The sequence below is a fragment of the Typopeltis vanoorti genome, chromosome 20 (assembly GCF_054136105.1).
Source record: "Typopeltis vanoorti isolate ZY-2024b chromosome 20, IOZ_Tvanoo_1.0, whole genome shotgun sequence".
Classification (NCBI taxonomy): domain Eukaryota; kingdom Metazoa; phylum Arthropoda; class Arachnida; order Uropygi; family Thelyphonidae; genus Typopeltis; species Typopeltis vanoorti.
Window position 1 is genome coordinate 14737396 of NC_143568.1, and position 20321 is coordinate 14757716.

Below are 20321 nucleotides of genomic sequence, written 5' to 3' on the forward strand. Positions count from 1 at the left end.
CATGAACAGATGGCATCAATGGTAATATCATATTAAAAACGAGGATATTAGGAAAGAACTTGACATTGTTAGCATCCAGGAATGTATTAGTAGAGCTAATCTCAGGTGGTATGGTCACTTAAACAGAATGGGAGAGGAAAGATGAGCAAAACAAGCATTCTTTTCCAGGTTGGCAGGAAAGAGACTGAGAGGAGGACTACAATATAGGTGGATTGATACGGTACAAAGTACCTTAGATGATAGAAATATAAGATATGATAATGTTGAAGTCTTGACAAGTAACAGACTGATTTGGAGTAAAGTTGTAGATAGGAGGTTGGTGATGATGTAGATTTTTCATGTAGTATTATCATGTCCTGTACACCCCTTGAGGGTATACCTGGCAGGAATTTGATTACAATGGTTTATCTTTTTTTTTCTTTTTCTTTTTCTTTTTTTGAGTTTTTGGAAAGAATTTTGTTAATAGTGTTTTGGCTGTAACCATTTTTTAGAAGTGTGTTGCTGATAACTTTAAATTCTTTCAGCACATGTTCATTGATGCAGATCTTCAAAGCCCTGTTTTTTAGAGTATTAATGACACTAAGTTTTTGTGTTGGGTGGTAGGATGGCATTTGTATATATTGGCCAGTATGTGTCCGTTTCCAGTAAACAGTCTAGGAAAGACTGCCAGAAGAAAGATGTGTGACAAGTGTATCTAGAAATGAAAGTGTGTTCTGTTTTTCAATCTCTGTTGTGAACTGTATGCGTTTATGTTGTTTGTTTTGGTGGCTAATGAAAGAGTCTAGTGTCTGGAGGCCATGGGACCAGATTGCAAAAACATCGTCAATGTATCTAAGCCAGTCTTTGGGTTTTAAAGGAGAGAAATCTAGAACATATTTCTCAAAATGTTCCATATAAAAGTTAGCAATGGGGGGGGGGGGGGGATAATGGCAAGCCCATGGCTGTGCCTTCTTTTTTTAGGTAGAAAATGCTTTGCCATACAGAATAACCCGAACGTGATATCTGGAATGAATTTGTTCTGTAAAAAAAGAATTGTGTCATTGATTGGGACATTCGTAAAGAGGACAGATATGTCAAAACTGACTAATAAATCATCTTTTTCTAATGTAGTGTCTTTGATTATGTTTATGGAGTGTTGTATGTTTCTAATATAGGAAGGGGAATGACCTACCAACTCCTTGAGTGTTGCCGGTAATTTCTTGGCTAGGTGATAATTCGGGCTAACTATGCCTTCAACTATTAGCCTGAATGGTGTGTTTTTTTTTGTGTATCTTTGGTAGACTGTAAATTCTCGGAGAATGAGCATAGTATGGAAGTAGTTTTTTGACTGTATCTTCAGGCCATGTAGTAATTGATATGAGTAGTTTCTGTTTTCTTTTTTATTCTATCGGTTGGGTTGTAGTTAACACGTTGGTATGTACTGTTGTCTGAGACTAGCAGATTCATTTTTTCTAAATAAGTGGTTAGGTTTAGAATAACGGTGGCACTTCCTTTATTTGCTCTAGTTACTATGATGTTCGGATTTATACTTTAACTATAATCATTCCTTACATTAAAGGGACATCAGATAAAATAAACAGAAGACTAGAAAAATACAACCGCAAAGCCACCTTTAAAACCTCCTGCAAAATTAAAAAGCTTACTCAACTCATCCGAAGATCCACTCCCTCCTCTAACCCACTCTGGAGTATACTGTATTTATTATACCTGTAATATACCATATATAGGGGAAACAGGACACATAATTCCTATCAGACAAAGAGAACATTAACGACATATTAAATAATAACTATGGTGAAGCTGGCCTTTCTGATCATGACCTGAACACTTTACATGGAATTGACTGGAAAAGCACCAGTTGTTTACATCACACCAAAACATGGTATGAATGCAAATTTAACGAAGCCTTTGAGATTCTTATCAACCACCCCAATCTGAACAATAATGATGGTCTAAAAATCCCAAGCATATGGAAGGCACATATTCTACCCACAGAACCTTTCTCTCTAAGAGTTAATCTAAGATTCATCCCAAATAGCATAACAAACAAAATACGTTTGGAAACTGCCAACATTTTAAATATAAATCATAAGAAAACAATAACAAGCAACTTAATGAAATACGAATTAACGGTGGAATCATTAAATTCAAATCCAAACATCGTAATAACTAGAGCCGATAAAGGAAGTGCCTCCGTTATTCTAAACCTAACCACTTATTTAGAAAAAATGAATCTGCTAGTCTCGGACAATAGTACATACCAACGTTTTAACTACGACCCAACCAATAGAATAAAAAAGAAAACAGAGAAACTACTTAAATCAATTATTATATGACCCGAAAATAGTCAAAAAACTACTTGCGCACTACACTCGTTCCCTGAGAATTTACAGTCTACCAAAGATACACAAACAAAACACACCATTCCAGCCGATAGTTGAAGGTATAGATAGCCCGAATTATCACCCAGCCAAGAAATTACCGGCAACACTCAAGGAGTTGGTAGGTCATTCCCCTTCCTATATCAGAAACATACAACACTTCATAAACATAATCAAAGACATTACATTAGAAAAAGATGATTTGAAAAAGTTTATTAGTCAGTTTTGACGTCTCTACACTCTTTATGAATGTAGAGACGTCAAATCAATGACACAATTCTTCTTTTACAGAACAAATTCTTTCCAGATATCAATGTGCTCTTTGCACATGTATTACGCTCTGGTTATTGTGTATGGCAAAATGCTTTTTACCTACAAAAAGAAGACACAGCCATGGGCTCACCATTATACCCCCCCCCCCCCCCCCCCCCCCATTGCTAACTTTTATATGGAACATTTTGAACAACATGCTCCTGATTCTTCTCCTCTAAAACCCAAAGTCTGGCTTAGATACGTTGACGATGTTTTTGCGATCTGGTCCCATGGCTGCTATACACTTTCCTTAGCCACATAAACAAACAACACAAATGCAAACAGTTCACAATTGAGATTGAAAATTAGAACATACTTCTGTTTCTAGATACACTTGTCACACGTTTTACTTCTGGCAGTCTTTCCTTCACTCACTATTTACTGGAAACTGACACATACCGATCAATATATACACATAAACTCCTACCACCATCACCCAACACAAAAAACTAGGTGTAATTAATACTCTAAAAAAACAGGGCTTTGAAGATCTGCTCCAATGAACATGCACTGAAAGACGAATTATCAGTTAAAGTTATCAGCAACACTTTTCTAAAAATTGGTTACAGCCAAAACACTTAACAAAATTCTTTACGACCTCAATAAAAAACAAAGATTAACCCGACTACAATAAAACTGTAACCATTTCTTTCATTAAAAGGACATCAGATAAAATAAACAGAACACTACAAAAATACAACCTCAAAGCAATCTTTAAACCTCCTGCAAAATTGAAAAGATTACTCACCTCATCTAAAGACCCACTCCCTCCCCTGAAGTATACCGTATTTATTGTACCTGTAATATACCATATATTGGGGAAACAGGACGTACAATTCCTATCAGACAAAAGGAACACAAACGATACATTAAATATAACTATGGTAGAAGCTGGCCTTTCTGATCATGACCTGAACACTTTACATTGAATTGACTGGAAAAGCACCAGTTGTTTACATCACACCAAAACATGGTATGAGATGGTATGAATGCAAATTTAAGGAAGCCTGTGAGATTCTTATCAACCTAATCTGAATAATAATGATGGTCTAAAAACCCCAAGCATATGGAAGGCACATATTCTACCCACAGAACCTTTCTCTCTAAGAGTTAACTATAAACAGGACTGTAGAGAATCCTAAATCTGAAATAACAATTGTAATGTTAAAAATAGGATATCATTGTTACTGAAAGAAGACTATAAGAAAGAATGTTTTTCTCATGTTATCTTAATTTAGCTTTGATGTAGTTTCTAAATAATTAATTTGTAATTTTTATCTTTTTATTTTATTTATTTCTTTTTTTCACTGGAGGTCATACCATTAGAATAACTAGTGATCAAAATCATTATTTCTTTAGCTTACTGTGTGTAATGTAACTCAGCTTGTCCTTGTATATTTGTATGTACTCCAGATGATGATCTTACTGTGAAGATCCAAACGTTGGAAAATTAAAAGTTATTTATAACACGGTTGTGAAGTCCATAATTTCTAAAACGAATGCTGATTACCGTGCAACACTAAAAGAAAGGGTACTGATAGATTGTTATTATGAGACCTCTGCTGGTCTGGGAAAACAGCTAATCTGCCAAAGCTCTTGAACCATGGGTACCAGAAAATTGATGGTGTACCTATATATGGCTTTTAAATATATTATCCACTCTTTTCCTTGTGTTAATTTGTGATTTATTTTCAGAAGTCCTGCTCAGCTGCATTCGGGGTAGCCATTCACTTAAGACTTCACTTGTACATTCAATAATTATGCTTCACAGTATAAACAACACCAAGAGAGTTAAAAATGCATGTATTAAACTTACTAATATTTTGCTGATTTTGCAATCAGCACTGTCAAAGCACAATTATAACTGTGATAAGCACATAACACTGAAGTAATTGTGAAAAACAGTTTAAATTTTAAACTGTTAATGTCAGAAGCAACCATTCATAAATGGTTGCCTCTGACAACCCATTTGGGTACAAAAGTACCTGAACCAGTTTAAAGAGTGGTTTGATAGGCATCGCTTTGAATAATAGTTAGTGTTTGCCTCCCATGTCTTTGGACTCTGCAAAGCCTATGTAGTAGTAATAGTATAGAAAACAGACTGAACGTGATTTCATGGTACCCTCTATGGACCAGATAACCATACTTCCCTCAATAAGTATGCAACCATACTTAGTGAGGTCAGGAGATGGCCTCATAATCGATGCTGATTTTTAAAATAGTTTCTCAGATCTATAAATGACGTCTATATAATATAGACATTTTCCTCTAGGTATGGTTGCATTAATTTGCCAAAGATCTGGAAGGCTGATTTTGAGACCTGATAGCCTGACTTCTCCGAATTAACACAGAAGTCATAATAATGACATTAGTTCTCTTTTCAGTTAAAATTTGAAACGTAGTTCACTGCTGTGTGCCTGTCACAGTTACATTATTGTGCTCTGCTAGAAAATCACCAAAATATCAGCAAGGTTTAATATATGGATTTTTTTCTCTGTTGTGGTGCTTATACCACAAAGCATTGTTATGGGTAATCAATGACATCTAAGCTTTTCTATACATATTCACTCATACATTAATTTATTTGTCTGGGTATCTTGAGGATGCAAAGTGGAGAGGATCCATAGGTGAATCACTGAACTGTGTGCTCTTTCAGAGGATAGACTGAAGATTTGGAAGTTACAAAGTTTAGCTGATAAAAATATGTTACTAAAGGGATTTTATAGAGTAGATGATGAAAACATTTTTCAGTGTATGACTGGACAGGCAAGAACAAAGTTTATGGTAGAAAGGATTGTGAGGATCAGATTTTTTGTTTAGAGAACGGGGAGTAAATGGAAAGGGTTGTCAGAGGTAACCATTCCATTTATGAATGGTTGCCTCTGACAACCCATTTGGGTACAAAAGTACCTGAACCAGTTTAAAGAGTGGTGTGATAGGCATCGCTTTGAATAATAGTGTATGCCTCCTATGTCTTTGGACTCTGCAAAGCCTGTGTAGTAGTAATAGTAATGCTCTTTCATGTTTATTGCATTGCCAATATAACCCTTCAATAAGGCTGTTGTATTGGCTAGATGCACAATGTTGATTTTGACACTTGCTAGTTGGCAGAAATCTGCTCGAGTTCTCTTTCTACACTGAGTTAGCTTTGCATTAAGAGCACCCACCTGATAACACATTGGTCCACCTTTCTGTGCAATCATGGCTCAGATGCCTAGGAACAGATTCCACAAGGTGTTGAACATCTTCCATGTGTAACTTGACTCAGCAAGTTGCTGCAGTAGTTGTATGAGCCCAATTGACAAGGTGCATTGTGCTACTGAAAGATAGCACTGTGGTCAGGATAGACCTTTTGATATGGATGGAGATGGTCGGCTGACAGGTCCCTGTAGCATTCAGCATTTGTGGGATGGTAACTAAGGACGTGCCAAGAGAACTCCCCAGATCATAACACCACCTCCACCAGCCTGTTGAACCCCAACTGTGCAACCAGGGGATAGGGCTGCATGCTGTTTATGTCAAATGCAACCCCCAACCACCAGCATTGTGTAGCAGGAAATTGGACTCATCACGCCAGATGACCTTCTTCCGTCTGTTAAGAGTCCATTGTTCCTTGGCCTATGTGATGCATTGTTTGTAATGCCTGGCTGTCATCATAGGTACCCTTGTTAGTCTCCAGTTGTGGAACCCCAGGCAAAGCCAGGTATGGTGCATGTGGAAATGGGTCGAACTGCCCTGCTGTTGTATTGGTGGGTGAACTGTGTGACTGTTGCACATCATTGCTGAGATACCAGTCATGACACCCAACACTCACCTCTAGGATCAATCGAAGGGTGGACCAATGTGAGCCCTTCTGCTGGTTGTCTGTTCATACCCTTGATATAGTAGTACAGGAGCAACCAACAAGTGTGGATGTTTCTGAAATACTGACACCTGCTCTCGGGACCCCAACTATCTGCACACAGAGTCAAATGGATTACATCACCATGTTTCCCCATTACTGGCAAATGTTTACTGATTATGTATAGAGGATAGGTGTGTCCATTTAGAGTCACTGCATGTGACATTGATATCATGTGGTACTTTGTTATCGTGCCGAATATGTAAGTCGTGGGGGGTGTTCCTAATGCAAAGCTTAATTTAGCTTTTTTTTTTCTATTATCACGTGAAGATAACTTATGCAAGGTATGTAGAAAGCCAATTTTGGACCATCTTATAATCAAAATACTGGACTATTATGATCAAAGACATAATGAGACTGTTTCAAAGGCTCACCGTCCTATCATTTATAAGAAGCAAGAGAATTGAGTGGTCACTTTTTCAGAGCAGATGACCAATTAATCAAACCAGCAGTTGCAAATGAAGTTGACAAGAAAACATCCACTGGAAGACTCCAAACACAATGGATAAAAGTTGTAATGAGAGACTTAAGACAGCTGGATGATCAGTCTTATATCAGATGTAGCTTATAACAGACTGATGGCAGCAGTAAACCTAAATGGTCCATTAAGCTGAAAGAAGATAAAGATGTAGGAAGCCAATACATTGCTATCGTATTCTTGAAATCATCACTTAATTTCAAAAACATAATTTTTTAAAAATTAAAGCATCTTTTGCTTTAGTTTAATATAAAAAGCACATTTATATATACAGGGTGTTTAAAGTTTTTATTTGGAGCAAATAGACAAAATAGTCTCAAACTTGGTGGGTACTATGACCTGACCTGATCATGGGGAAGAGATTTTGACAATAAAAAAAGATTAGTTAAAAAATTATTGGTAGAGGAAATATGGTGCTGTCATTGGGAGAAAATTGCATTAATGTGAACTGGATGGTATGTGATTGTGAAATGATTCATAGGCAAGTAATGATGTTTAATTTGCTCATTTCATAAAATAATGTGATACAAAAAACATATCACCCAGAACTGACGTGCTGCAAGAAGTATCAAGGAGATCTGGATGATCAGTGCAGGTAATTCATTATGTTGGCTTTTGTGCAGGACCAATATATGATACTGCCATATAGCATAGTCTGCTGCAGAATGCAATTGACCTGTCAAAAGGTTTAACACATGATGTGCAATTTTGTCTTTCAGATCTGCCAGGTGAAAAATTTGCCTTGATGTACCATGCTTTTGAGGTAACCCCCCAAAGACAAAAGTCAGGAATTATGATCTGATGAACACAGTTGTCATTTCATAGACGATGAGCAACTGTTTACTCTATCCTCTGTGATATTTGTTAAACTTCACATTCTGTGTGGTTGCTCCATCTTGCATCGACACTGCTGTGTTCAGGCACCCACTTTGCTGCATTTGTGGAATGATGAAACTGCTCAACATATCCTGACAATATGCAACTGTGACTGTGCAGGTCATAGGTCCAGTTTGATGGATTTCTCTGAAGAAAAACAGCCTCATAACAAACTTCACTGTAAATTCTCTCCATACTGTGATTTTAATGGATGTGAGGGAACCTATTGAAATGCATAGGGAATTCTCTGTAGTCCAGATGCAGTAGTTTTGAGTGTTTATTGTTTCACATTTGAGTGTTTATGGAGTGATGAAGTGCATTTCAAACATGAAATGCACTTCATCACTCCATAGAGTTCCAAGACCAATCTCATCCATCTCCATGCATGCCAAAAATGCCAATGCAAATGTTGCTGGTATCTCTCATTGGCAACTCTTGGCTGTGGCTGAGTTTGTGTCAATTTATTTTTATGGTATTGATTACAACACAGAATAATAAGAAAATAATGAATATTTATTAATTTATTAGTTGGTATTTCTCTAGTATTATATTCAACATCTTCAGAGCACAACAACAGTTTGTCACAGTACACTAATGAAGAACAATTTAGTAACAGTGGGACTAGTTTAGAAAATTGTAGCAGACAACACAAGGAACTCAAGTCCTAATTAGGTGCAATCTATGTTGGAAAAAGAGAGAAAACAAATATTGCTATGTTGTACTGCCAAAACATAAGCCTCTCCATGCAGGTGGCTGAGTTTTTACAAGTAGCATTGCAATGCTTTACTCAGAGTTCTCCATATCTTTGTGTATGGAAAATCTAATTGTCTTGCTATAACACATGCACTGCATGAACCCACAGCATTCTCATTTGACTGCTCAACAACTGTAGTTGCGACATCTTCAGTCATTTGCGCAAATTTCAAATTTATGCCCTCTTCCTGGTTGGACTGTCAAATTGCCTGTCTCTTCAAATCAACGAACCATGGGTTTCACTGCGTTTGATTTCATTGGATCTTTTCGCAAAGCCCTTAGGTGTCTGTATTTGCAAAGTGCTGCAGCATTTTCCCCGTTCCTATAACACACACTTCACAAGAAAGGCACATTCAGGCAAATTGAAACCTATCGCTCAAGTCAAATGACTGTAGAGTCATTCTTCTCCCCCCCCCCCCCTTGGTTTATATCACCTTACTGCTCACATGACTCTTCACAGCACCCTATTTCCCTTATCGGTCATTATGATCTGATTTTGTCAGAATCCCTTTCTCATGATCTGGTTAGTATATATACAAAATACCCTCATACACCAAGTATGAGGGTATTTTATATATATACTTGTAGTCTTTACAGATTGCTCTGAATAGGAGTAATTTATTTTGAAACATCTCTTATACATACAGATCTTATATTTGTTTGTTGCAATTTGATGTGTACATTATTCTTTGATTTATTTATTTTTATGCTATATTTTAAAATTTTTATACTGCTTAAGTTTTTTTTGTTTGTTTGGTGAAATAATTTTTTTTTTTTTTTTGACAGAATCTTCAGATTGCCCAAGTAATCTGGAAAATCTCAGTGATTTTGCAAAAGTAAGTTATTTGATTCTAACAATTAGAATAGTTAATTGAAAAGATAGATATGAAAATTTGCCAACTTCAGACACAGACAAAGGTGTTTTGTTCAGCAATGGTATTGTAATATAGTAGATGCTTGCTAGTAAGAGTGAATGAGGCTGTTGACAGGAAAGGAAATGCAGAGGAGTTGACTGTACTGGCTAGAACAAGCAATTTGTGAGGAAGTGTGAATGAGGTAGCATGGGATTTTCTGGTATTGCTAGGAACAGTGAAGCAGAAGACTGTGGGAGAAAGAATTAGGAGTGTGTTGCCAAGGTATAAAAAAAGTAGAGAGCTGAAGAGAAGAGTGATTATTATGAATGGCAGAATAGCTAGAATGTACAGGGAGAGAGGACTTGAATTTATAGGTGTAGCATAAATTTGAAGATGGGAGAGCTGTTTGAGTGAGAGTGGTAATGTGAAGCTGGGTAAATTGTTGGTAAGAGGAAGAGTGTGTAGTCTGGGAAATGAAAACTAGATGGTGGGACTCTGAGTGTAAGATACTCAGCACCACCAATTGTGGGAGACCAGAATTGGTGTGTAATAGTGGACAAAGGATAACAAGATAGTGATACAGATTACATTAAACTTGCCAAGAATTTATTCTTGTTAATCCAAGTATAAACAAAGTTTGCACGTGAAATGTCTTCATGACTAGGCTACTTGTATATTGGGGCTGATTGACTTCACATCAATTTCCTTAGTATACTATAATGCAACACGTTCTTTCAGACAGTCAGCCAGACCTATGAAGATACCAAAGTTGAATTAATGCAGAAGTTATATACTTATCATCATCATCATCCATGGAGTATTAAGACTCATTGTGGGAGACCCAAACTATCAACACAATATCCACCTCTCCTTGAAACCATTAACAGACAAAGCACTGACAACTGACTCAGGCAATCTGTTCCATTCACTCACCACTCTCTAAGTGAAAAATCTAGTCCTCACACCCTTGCTAACCACACTCTTACCAAACTTCTAGGGATTATCTTTTGTTCTGTCCCCACTAGCCAAGTACAGAAACATTTCCCCTGCATTAATCCCATAAAATCCTTTAAATAACTTAAATGTTTCTATCATGTCCACAAACCTTCAATCTATCCTCATAGGAAGCATTCCATAAACCACTCACCATATTGGTTACTTGCCTCTGGCTACTCTCCACCACTTTCTCATCCTCAAAAAACCAGGTGATTAGACCTGAGCATAGTATTCTAGATGCGGTTGTATCAAGGCTTTATAAGGAGGAATGATAACTCCCTTATCTCTCATTTCAGACAAATTATGGAGACTACAACCGTGTTAGAATTAATTGCTTTAGCTTCCTGACATTTCGACCTTCTAGGGTATACGCTACAGATCAGGACAATATAATAATGGTTGATCAAATCATTGTCTCTTTAGCATACTGTTTGAAATGTAATATAGCTTGTCTCTGTATATATGTGTGTATACTCCAGATGATAACCTTAATATAAAGTTTGAAATGTCAGAATTAAAGTAATTAACTCTAACACAGTTGTAATCTCCATAATTTGTCTGAAATGAATGCTGATTACTGTGTAAGACTAAAGGAAAGGACTCCCTTATCTCTGTTTATTAGTGTGTTCAATAACTAAGTAATCGCATGAGTTACCCTGGCTACTTCAGCAATGTGCCTTTTCAACTTCAACTCTCTATCCACTACTACTACCCCCCCTCCCTTGCTAAATCCCTGGCTTCATCAGTTTTCTGGAGTACAGTTCCCTGTGTAGCACACAGCTTGTAATCTTTGTCTTGCCAAAATGCATAACTTTATGCTTTTCCACGTTTAAATTGACATCTATTATGTTTTCCCAATACTGTCAGCCTATTCAAATCATCCTCCAAGCTCTCTATATCACCTATTACCCCAACTAACTTTGCATCATCAGCAAACAACTAAATTTCTCCTTTCAAATTATTTCCTATATCATTTATGATATAGGAAATAATTTGATGACTAGTGGTGTGCTGCATAGAGATCTGCAGCACACCACTAGTCAACTGTCTTCTCCTGGATTATGCTCCTCCATGTACTACCTTTTGGTATCTGTCCATCAACCATCCTTTTATTATCACCAATTTCATATACAGTGGTACCTTGGATTGCGAGTAACTTGGTCTGCGAGTATTTTGCAAGACTAGCAAAAATTTTTAATAAATTTTAACTTGATAAACGAGCGAGGTCTTGCAATACGAGTACCTATACGTTTTGTCTGCCGAGCATCACATGATCACAAGTCGCTCGGATTGTGGGTAATCATCTCGCATGCTCGGTCTCAGTCAGCATACCTCATTCGTATAGTCAACATTCATGCTAGCATTGTGACCATGTGTGTGTGCGTAAAGCATTTTTTTATTTTGTGTCCAAATGTAGTGACTGTTCTTTATTAACTGTACTATGACAATGGCCCCAATGAAGAAAAGGGTTGAAGAGGAAGGCGGTAAGAAGAAGGAGATGATTATGTTGGAAGTTAAGAAGAAAATCATCGGGAAGCACGAACAAGGTATGCAAGTTGCTGCCATCGCAAGATTTTATGAGAAGTCTACGTCAACGATTTGCACAGTATTAAAGAAGAAAGAAGAACTAAGGGGGCTAGATGTAGCAAAAGGAGTCACGAGAGTATCAAGGCAATGGCCACATATTCTGGAAGATGTAGAAAAGTTGCTTTTGGTGTGGATAAGCGAGAAGCAATTAGCAGGTAATACTGTGACCGAAAACTTGATCTGTGAGAAGGAAAAGGCCTTGTACGCCGACCTCGTAAGTAAACTGCCAGGTACGTCTACAGAAAACGAAAAAGGCTTCAAGGCGAGCAGGGGATGTTTAACGACAATGCAATGTCATATTTCCATGAAATCCTCAAAAGGAGGCAGAAGCAAGTGTCAGTGGATAGGTTCCTTGTTAAAGTCGCACAAAAAGAAAAAGAGTCAACAGATAGCAGTGATTCTGTTAGTGACAATGAAAGTCGTCCTACCCAATACAATTACTGTAATATGTAATTGTAATGTAATTAATAAATTTGATTACTTTATGTATATTATATTTAAATAATAAAAATATAAAAAGGTATACATATATACAGTACTGTATAAGGTATACGAAGGTATATGTATTTTGTATTAATCATTTTTATATGAATATTTTTGAGTTTTGGAACGAATCATCTGATTTTCCATTATTTCTTATGGAGAAATTCGCTTCGATATACGGGTGCTTTGGATTACAAGCGTGTTTCTGGAACGAATTATGCTTACAAACCAAGGTACCATTGTATATATATATATCCTCATTTGTTGCAGTTTTGTAACAGAGTTCCATATAGTATCCTGTCAAATGCCTTTGAAAAATCCAGAAGTATCATTGTGTAGCCATTCCCTTCATCCACTCAGCTGTCATCCTGTTATAAACATTTAATAGATTACTAAGGCATTGTCTACCTTTTCACAAACCCATGATTCTCCTCATAGAATATCATATTCCTATCCACCCATTCCTGAATTGTGTTTTAATAAGGAATTACCGTGAGTAGGCATATTTAAATAAATTATAATACTGGAATTAACTCACTTAAAATATTATTTATTAGTATAATTTTTGCCTGAGTATCAAAGTCATCTTCAGTACAAAGCTAATAGAACAATAACTGACAATTCCAAAAGGTGCCACCTAAGTAGCAAATGTAAGATAACTAAAAATGTCATTACATTTCCTAACTTATTAAAAAAATAAATAAAAAAAATAATACACACACACACACACACACACACACACACACACACACACACACACACACACACACACACACACACACACACACAAAATTAAAAAAAAGTTAGTACTTTTTAAATCAGCTATCTTTCCTATCTCCCACAGAGGGGATAAATGTAGACCATTGGATCTGTTTAAGTTAGGAGAGTGAAGTAAAGTTTCACATGTTTATTTATAAAGCCATTCCATGAGGAACCGACTTTTGTGAAGGACTCTTGTCTTGTTCCAATGAACTCTGTCTAGTGTTATTGACATTCTCTGCAAGTCCAGACTGTTCAGGTTGAAGGTATTGAATATAAGATTTGTGTTCTTCTAGCCAAATAAAAGCAGATCTTCCTGTTTGTCTGAAATAAGATAACCCACAAGAGCAAGGAATTTGGTAGATACCTGGATAATTGAGATGCGAAAGCTTGTTCTTTGGAGAAGTGAGAAAAGTGGAGATTTTTCTGATGGGACAAAAGACAACAAAAATATTTAGTGGTTTTAAAACTTTTGATATGTGTTTCACTAATGCCTTGCACATAAGGGATAGAAATAAGAGTTATTTCTTCTGTATTTGAAGAGTAGAGATACTTCAAAGTTCTTTTGAGGAAAGAATTCTTATAACCATGAGATAAAAAAGTGGAAATAATATATTGCACTTCTTTCTGTAATAGCTCATCTGAAGAACATAAGGAGTGGGCCCGATGAACTAGTGTTTTAATAGTTCCAGCCTTTTGACTAGGATGGTGATGAGATTCATCATGGATATAAAGGCCTATATGAGTCTACTTCCTAAAAACTGAGAAATGTAGATTACCATCTGGTTGGCAAAGATCTTGAAAGATCTAGAAACACTAACTGCTTATTTACTTCTTCCTCTAGGGTGAATTGGATCCTTGGATGAAGTGCATTTAATTTAGAGAGAAACTGTTGTGATTCATAAGAACAGCCATTCCAGATATCAAAAATGTCATCTACATATCTAATAGGTCTAGGTGAAATGTTGTCAAAAATACATTGTTCAAAGTGCTCCATAAAGAAGTTGGCAATAGCAGGAGAAATAGGATTACCCATTGCTGTTCCTTCAATTTGTTGATATAACTTGTTTTTAAAGGAAAAATAACCAGAATGTATTACAAAATGAAATATTTTAACAATGTCTGAAGGAAATTCTTGTTGTAATTCAATGCTGTCAGATAGACTAGTTATCATTGTTTCCAGCCATTCACTAACAGACAATGAATGTTTTGTTTTGTGAAAAGGACATAATTTCGCCATTGCTGCAAATAAGGTACTCCTGATGGATTTTTTTCATAGCATAGATAGAGGAATTCGATCCTTATCCCAAAAAACAGCTAACAGGAAGCATTTTGAATGTGCAAAAATTCTTTTTAATGCCAACCCTCCTCATCGTAATCTCTCTTTCTCTGAATTTAAAGCACTGAAATCACTGAAGAATAATAAAAATTTAATTATTACGAAGCTGACAAAGGAAAGGCTGTAGTTATTCAAGATAGAAGAGAATAGAGAAAAATGTCTCTATTACTCCGAGATTATTCAACTTACAGGCCCCCTCACATCAGATCCTACTGGTAGTCAATTAAAAAGACTTACCATATTTTTCCGTGCATAAGACGATACTTTTTTTCTAAAATTTTTAGACCAAAAATTGGGGGTTGTTTTATACACGGGGATAACCTGTTGAGAGACTTGCCGTTGCCATGGCGAAACTGCCGGTACCTTGTCTCTGTGAACAGGCTTCCTCCAATCACTACCTTTGTTGATTGACGGCTGATTCTGAATAAACCAATCAGAACTCTGAAAGCATTCATACATCTACAACTCATTGGTGGGGTAAGTTAATACATTAACAATATTTTGAGCACTATTCCATAAAAATGTCCAAAAATGAAAAAAAAAACGAAGAAAATGATATGCCCGGAACTGAGAGTGATACATAATTTCTGAGTATGTATCTTAAAACTATCACCTAATTACTAAATACTATATACTTTGAATATTTAAAAAAAGAAAAAATGAAATGTGTTCTGTTTTATGTTTAAAATATTGATTTCTTAATTTTGGGTTCGAAAAAGTAGGGTTTGTCTTATCCATGGGGACGTCTTATACACAGAAAAATACGATAATTCTCTTATAGATAATGTATCTACATGGAATGAAGATCAAAAGAAAAAACTTAAACCTTCAGTCGTCCACCTAGATTGTATTGTCTTCCAAAAGTTCATAAATCAGGTATTCCGTTAAGACCAGTTGTAGACTACAGGTCAGGGGTGGGCAACCTTTTTAGGTGTGCATGCCAATAAAGTACACAAAACATGCTTTCCTGGTGGAACAATAAAGCAGATAACTGATACATTGCAGAAAAGGAAATACCAGATGTCAAAATTAGTGGTAGTCGTGGGCACAAATGTATTAGTTGGAGAGAAGAAGAATGTTTATAGAAACTTGAGGAAGTTGTTGCAGCAGGTAAAGAAGAATAGTGTTTGGGAAAGTCGTAGGTATGTTGCCTAGATATGATAACAGTCAATTGAGAAGGAGAGAGTAGAGATAATGAATAGTAAGATGGCTGAGTTGTGTGAGGCAAAGCAGGTTCAATTTGTAAATCTGTGGAGCGAATTTGAAGGGAAGTTCAAAAGCTGATGGATTACATTTGAATGGGATTAGTGTTAGACATTTAGAAAGGCTGTTGTTTTCTGAGAAGGCACAGAGTCAAGAAGTTAATGGAGGATAGCACAAATCAACAGATTGTACAGCAGGAGGAAGATGGAAATGAGGTTGAAGATGTGTTTGCAGCAGCACAAGGTGATTGAATGCATAAAGTTGAGGATGAGACAGGTAAGAATGGAAATCACAGTCAGGATCAGGGAAACGAGTGTGGTCAATCCAAAGAGAGAGAGGTGTAGTATAGCAGCTAGCATAGAGAATTTTGTTGTATAATGAAACCTGTTTGGCATTCATTACTAAACATACGCACGTAACCACAGTAATAAGATTTTTTAATAATAAGTAAATATTTTGTCCTAAGTATCATAGGATATTATTGTCAGTACAGTTAATTCAAACAATACTAGGAATCACATACCGTTAGGGCCCATGCTTACAATGGAATTCCCTCTATGCGTGCAGTAGCATGTTATAGAATTAAATTAAAATATCTGAAAAAAAAAAAAGATTACTACATTAAAATGAGATAACATATATAAAATTATTTTACACAATTCCTTACTGCTTAATCAGTTATGAGTTTCTAAACATAAACTGACAACAAATATTTAAAAAATCACAGAATTAGAAGCTGAATTATCATCATCAAATTCCTGCCATGTACCCTCAAGGGGTGTACAGGATATGATAGTACTACATGAAAAAAATTACATCATTACTAACTTCCTATCTACAATTTTCCTCTAAATAAGTCTGTTACTTGTTTTGCTAATCTTTCCTCGCCCATTCTGTTTAAGTGACCATACTACCTGAAATTAGCTCTGCTAACGCATTCCTGGATGCTGACAATGTCAAGTTCTTTCCTAATATCCTGTTTTTAATATGATATTGCCATTGATGCCATCTGTTCACGCCTATAATCTTTCTCAGGACTCTCATATCTACGGTCTCTAGTCTTTGCTCAAGTGTTTTACTTCTGACCCAGATCTCAGATCCATAAGTTAAAACTGGTTTGAACACGGTCTTGTATACAGCTAATTTAGTGTTCTGACTAATTTCTCTCTTATTCCATATGAATTTATTCAATTGAATTCCCACCATACCTGCTTTACTGATTCTGTTGTCCATTTCTATATTTAATTTACCATCTTCACTAAAAATCGTGCCTAAGTAGCTGAAATGTTTTACTTGTTCCACAGGTTCTCCATTCACAACACAGTTGACGTTTTCAATGATTCTGCCTATTTTCATTGTCTTTGTCTTTTTAATGCTGACCTTCATACCATATCTATTACAATAGTTATTCAATTTAATCAGAGAATCTTGCAGACTTGCGGATTTATTTAGAAGTATAACATCATCCGCATAAAGCAAGGGGCTGACATTAACATCTCCACTTTTAATATCATGTTTAATACCACTTTCCTTCATAATGTGATCCATATAGATAATGAATAACAGAGGGGATAATGTACACCCTTGTCTGACACCAGATTTAACATTAAACCGTCTTCCTGTACTTCTTTCAGTTCTAACTGCTGACTTACAACTCAAATAAAGACAAAGTATTGCTTGATATAATGCCCCATTGACACCATATAACTGTAGCATATTGAATAGCTTCTCTCTTGGCACCTTGTCATATGCCTTTTCCAAATCGACAAAACTTAAATACAGATCTTTGTTATATTCCCATGCTTTCTCAACTATTTGTGGTAAAGTAAAGATCTGATCCTGACAGCCTCTATTTGGCCTGAATGCAGCTTGTTCTTCACCAAGCTTTTCTTCCACAATTCTTCTCAACCATTTCTCAAGTATACTTGCATAGATCTTGCCAGGAACACTCAGTAGGGAAATACCTCTGTAATTCTCACATTCAGTTTTATTTCCCTTTTTATATATGGGTACTATGAGAGCTCTACTCCAATCATCGGGAATTCGTCCCTCTGTCCAGGCTTTCTGGACTATGGTGTGCAGTCACTGTAAGACTCTTATACCACCATACTTCAGCATTTCTGGTCGAATCATCTACTCCTGATGGCTTTTTCTACTTCAGGTATGGATATGTATTCCTGACTGCATGCCTGGTCAGTGTTTTTTACCACTGTGCTGTCATCACTGCTTGTTTCATTTAGCAGTTTTTCAAAGTAATTACTCCTTTCTTCAAGGATATCTTTTTCTCCTGTTTTCATGTCACCTTTATTATCTCTAACTCCTTTTACAACACTCTTTCCTCCATTCTTAAGCTTCTTCAACAACCTCCAGAATATTTTGCCACCTTCTTGATATTTATTTTCTATATTCTTGCCAAAGTCCTCCCATGACTTTTGTTTAGCTAGTTTTACACAGTGTTTAGCTTTCTTACATTTGTCTCTATATTCTCTAAGAGCACAAGCTGACTTATTTGCCAGGAACTTTTGATATGCTTTCTTCTTTTCCTTCACTGCCTCTTTAACTTCCTGTGTCCACCGTGGAGTTCTGATTTTTCTAATGAGCTGAATTATCAATTACGTTAAATCAAGAATTGCTACAATTGATTACTAATGTCTCAAAAAATGTGGGGATCAAAGCATTTGAAAAAAGTAATATTAATCTACATAAAAAATACCTTACTTTGTTAAATCGATCCAAGAAAAATACCAACAAATTACTGACCGAAAAATGGGTCGTGAATTTATCTACCTGTCCACTAACAGAAGATGAATTGAACGTTCTACCAAGAGGTCATATAAGTTTGCCATTTCACCTAAATGCATTCCAGATTTAGATTTTATGCACAACATTGAAAGAAACATCGGCCATATGTCCAGTATCAAAGCCAAAAGACTACATTTCAAAATTGCAAAAATAATATATGATGCCAAACCTTCTGACTTGAATATCCCACCTTCAGAAATGAAAGCTCTTACCTCCTTGAAATATAATAGAAACATAATCATCACCAGAGCTGACAAGGGAAATACCACTGTTGTCCTAGATACCAATTCATATGACTGAAAAATGAATTTATTACTCTGAGATTGAAATACTTATGTCCAACTTGATTATGATCCTACAAAAAGACAGCTCAAGAAACTAAACAAATTACTAGATAAAACCACTTCCTTAGATCAAGAAACAATAAAAAAAACTCAGGACATACCATGCTAGGTCTCCTAGAATATATGGTTTACCTAAACTTCAAGAATAATGTTTTACTCAGACCTGTCATGGATTCTATTAGCTGCCTGACTTACAAATTATCAAGATTTTTATCCAACCTTCTCCATCCTCTCATAGTTCACTCAGCCTCATCAGTTAAAAATTTCAGAGTTTCGCACAAAAATAAGACATTCAACTGTTGGAAACTGACATGCTAATTAACTTCGACATTGCCTCCCTCTTCACTAATACTCCTCAGAAGGAAACAATACTTACTAACTCAAAAATTTCCATCCAATATTGTTGAATTATTCAAATTTGTTATTACATCTGGATACTTCACTTGGAAAGAGAAAATTTACAAGCAAGAGGAAGGAACATCAATGGGGTCTCCCTTATCACCAAACTTGGCCAACCTTTTTCTAGAACACCTTGAAGAAAAAAGTTTCACGTTTAATCCTAAACCAAAAATCTGGCAATGATATGTTGGTGATGTCTTTGCTGTCTGGGGTTGTTCTGAACAAGAACTATATTTTTTTCTAGACAAAATCAACCTTGTTCATCCTAGCGCTAGAAAAAGAATCTCCACAGGGTATCTCCTTCCTGGATGTACAGATCCAAAGAAAAGAAGATGGCTATCTCCACTTCTCTCTATCGTAAGCCGACATTTTCAGGTTGCTACATTCACAATTCTTCAGCTCATCAACCATCTCAAAAATTTGGCATCATTAAATCATTAGTAACCAGAGCACACAGATTCTGCTCCTCTGGAGAATCTTTAAACCAAGAATTGGAAATTTTCCCCATGCATCGACCTAGACAAGAACAAGCCCGTAGGATTCCCAAACCTTATGTAAAAGGCATCTCTGAATGCCTCTCAAAAGTTATGAAGAAATATAAATTGGCTGCTACCTGCAAACCAATCAGCCAGATCTACAATTGGTTACGTTCTCCTAAAGACAAACTCTCACCTCTGATGCTACCTGACATGTACGAGGTCCCATATTCCTGTAAATTGTCCCACTATGGACAGACAGGTAGATCCATTAGCAAACACATTTTGGAACATCAAGACCATATCTGTCTTATCAAACTGCAGAAATCTGGCCTTGTGCAACATGGAATTGAAAACCCAAACCATAGGATCCATTGG

General features: G+C 36.2%; 1 protein-coding gene across 1 annotated transcript in view; it reads left to right on the forward strand.

Moving 5' to 3' along the window:
• Positions 1–20321, forward strand: part of LOC150095249 (protein FAM135A) — a 455287-nt gene that overhangs the window by 174860 nt on the left and 260106 nt on the right. Inside the window, exon 9 of the mRNA XM_090409881.1 lies at positions 9488–9537. Within this exon, the coding sequence (XP_090266007.1) occupies positions 9488–9537 (50 nt within the window). The remainder of the gene's footprint in view (positions 1–9487; positions 9538–20321) is intronic.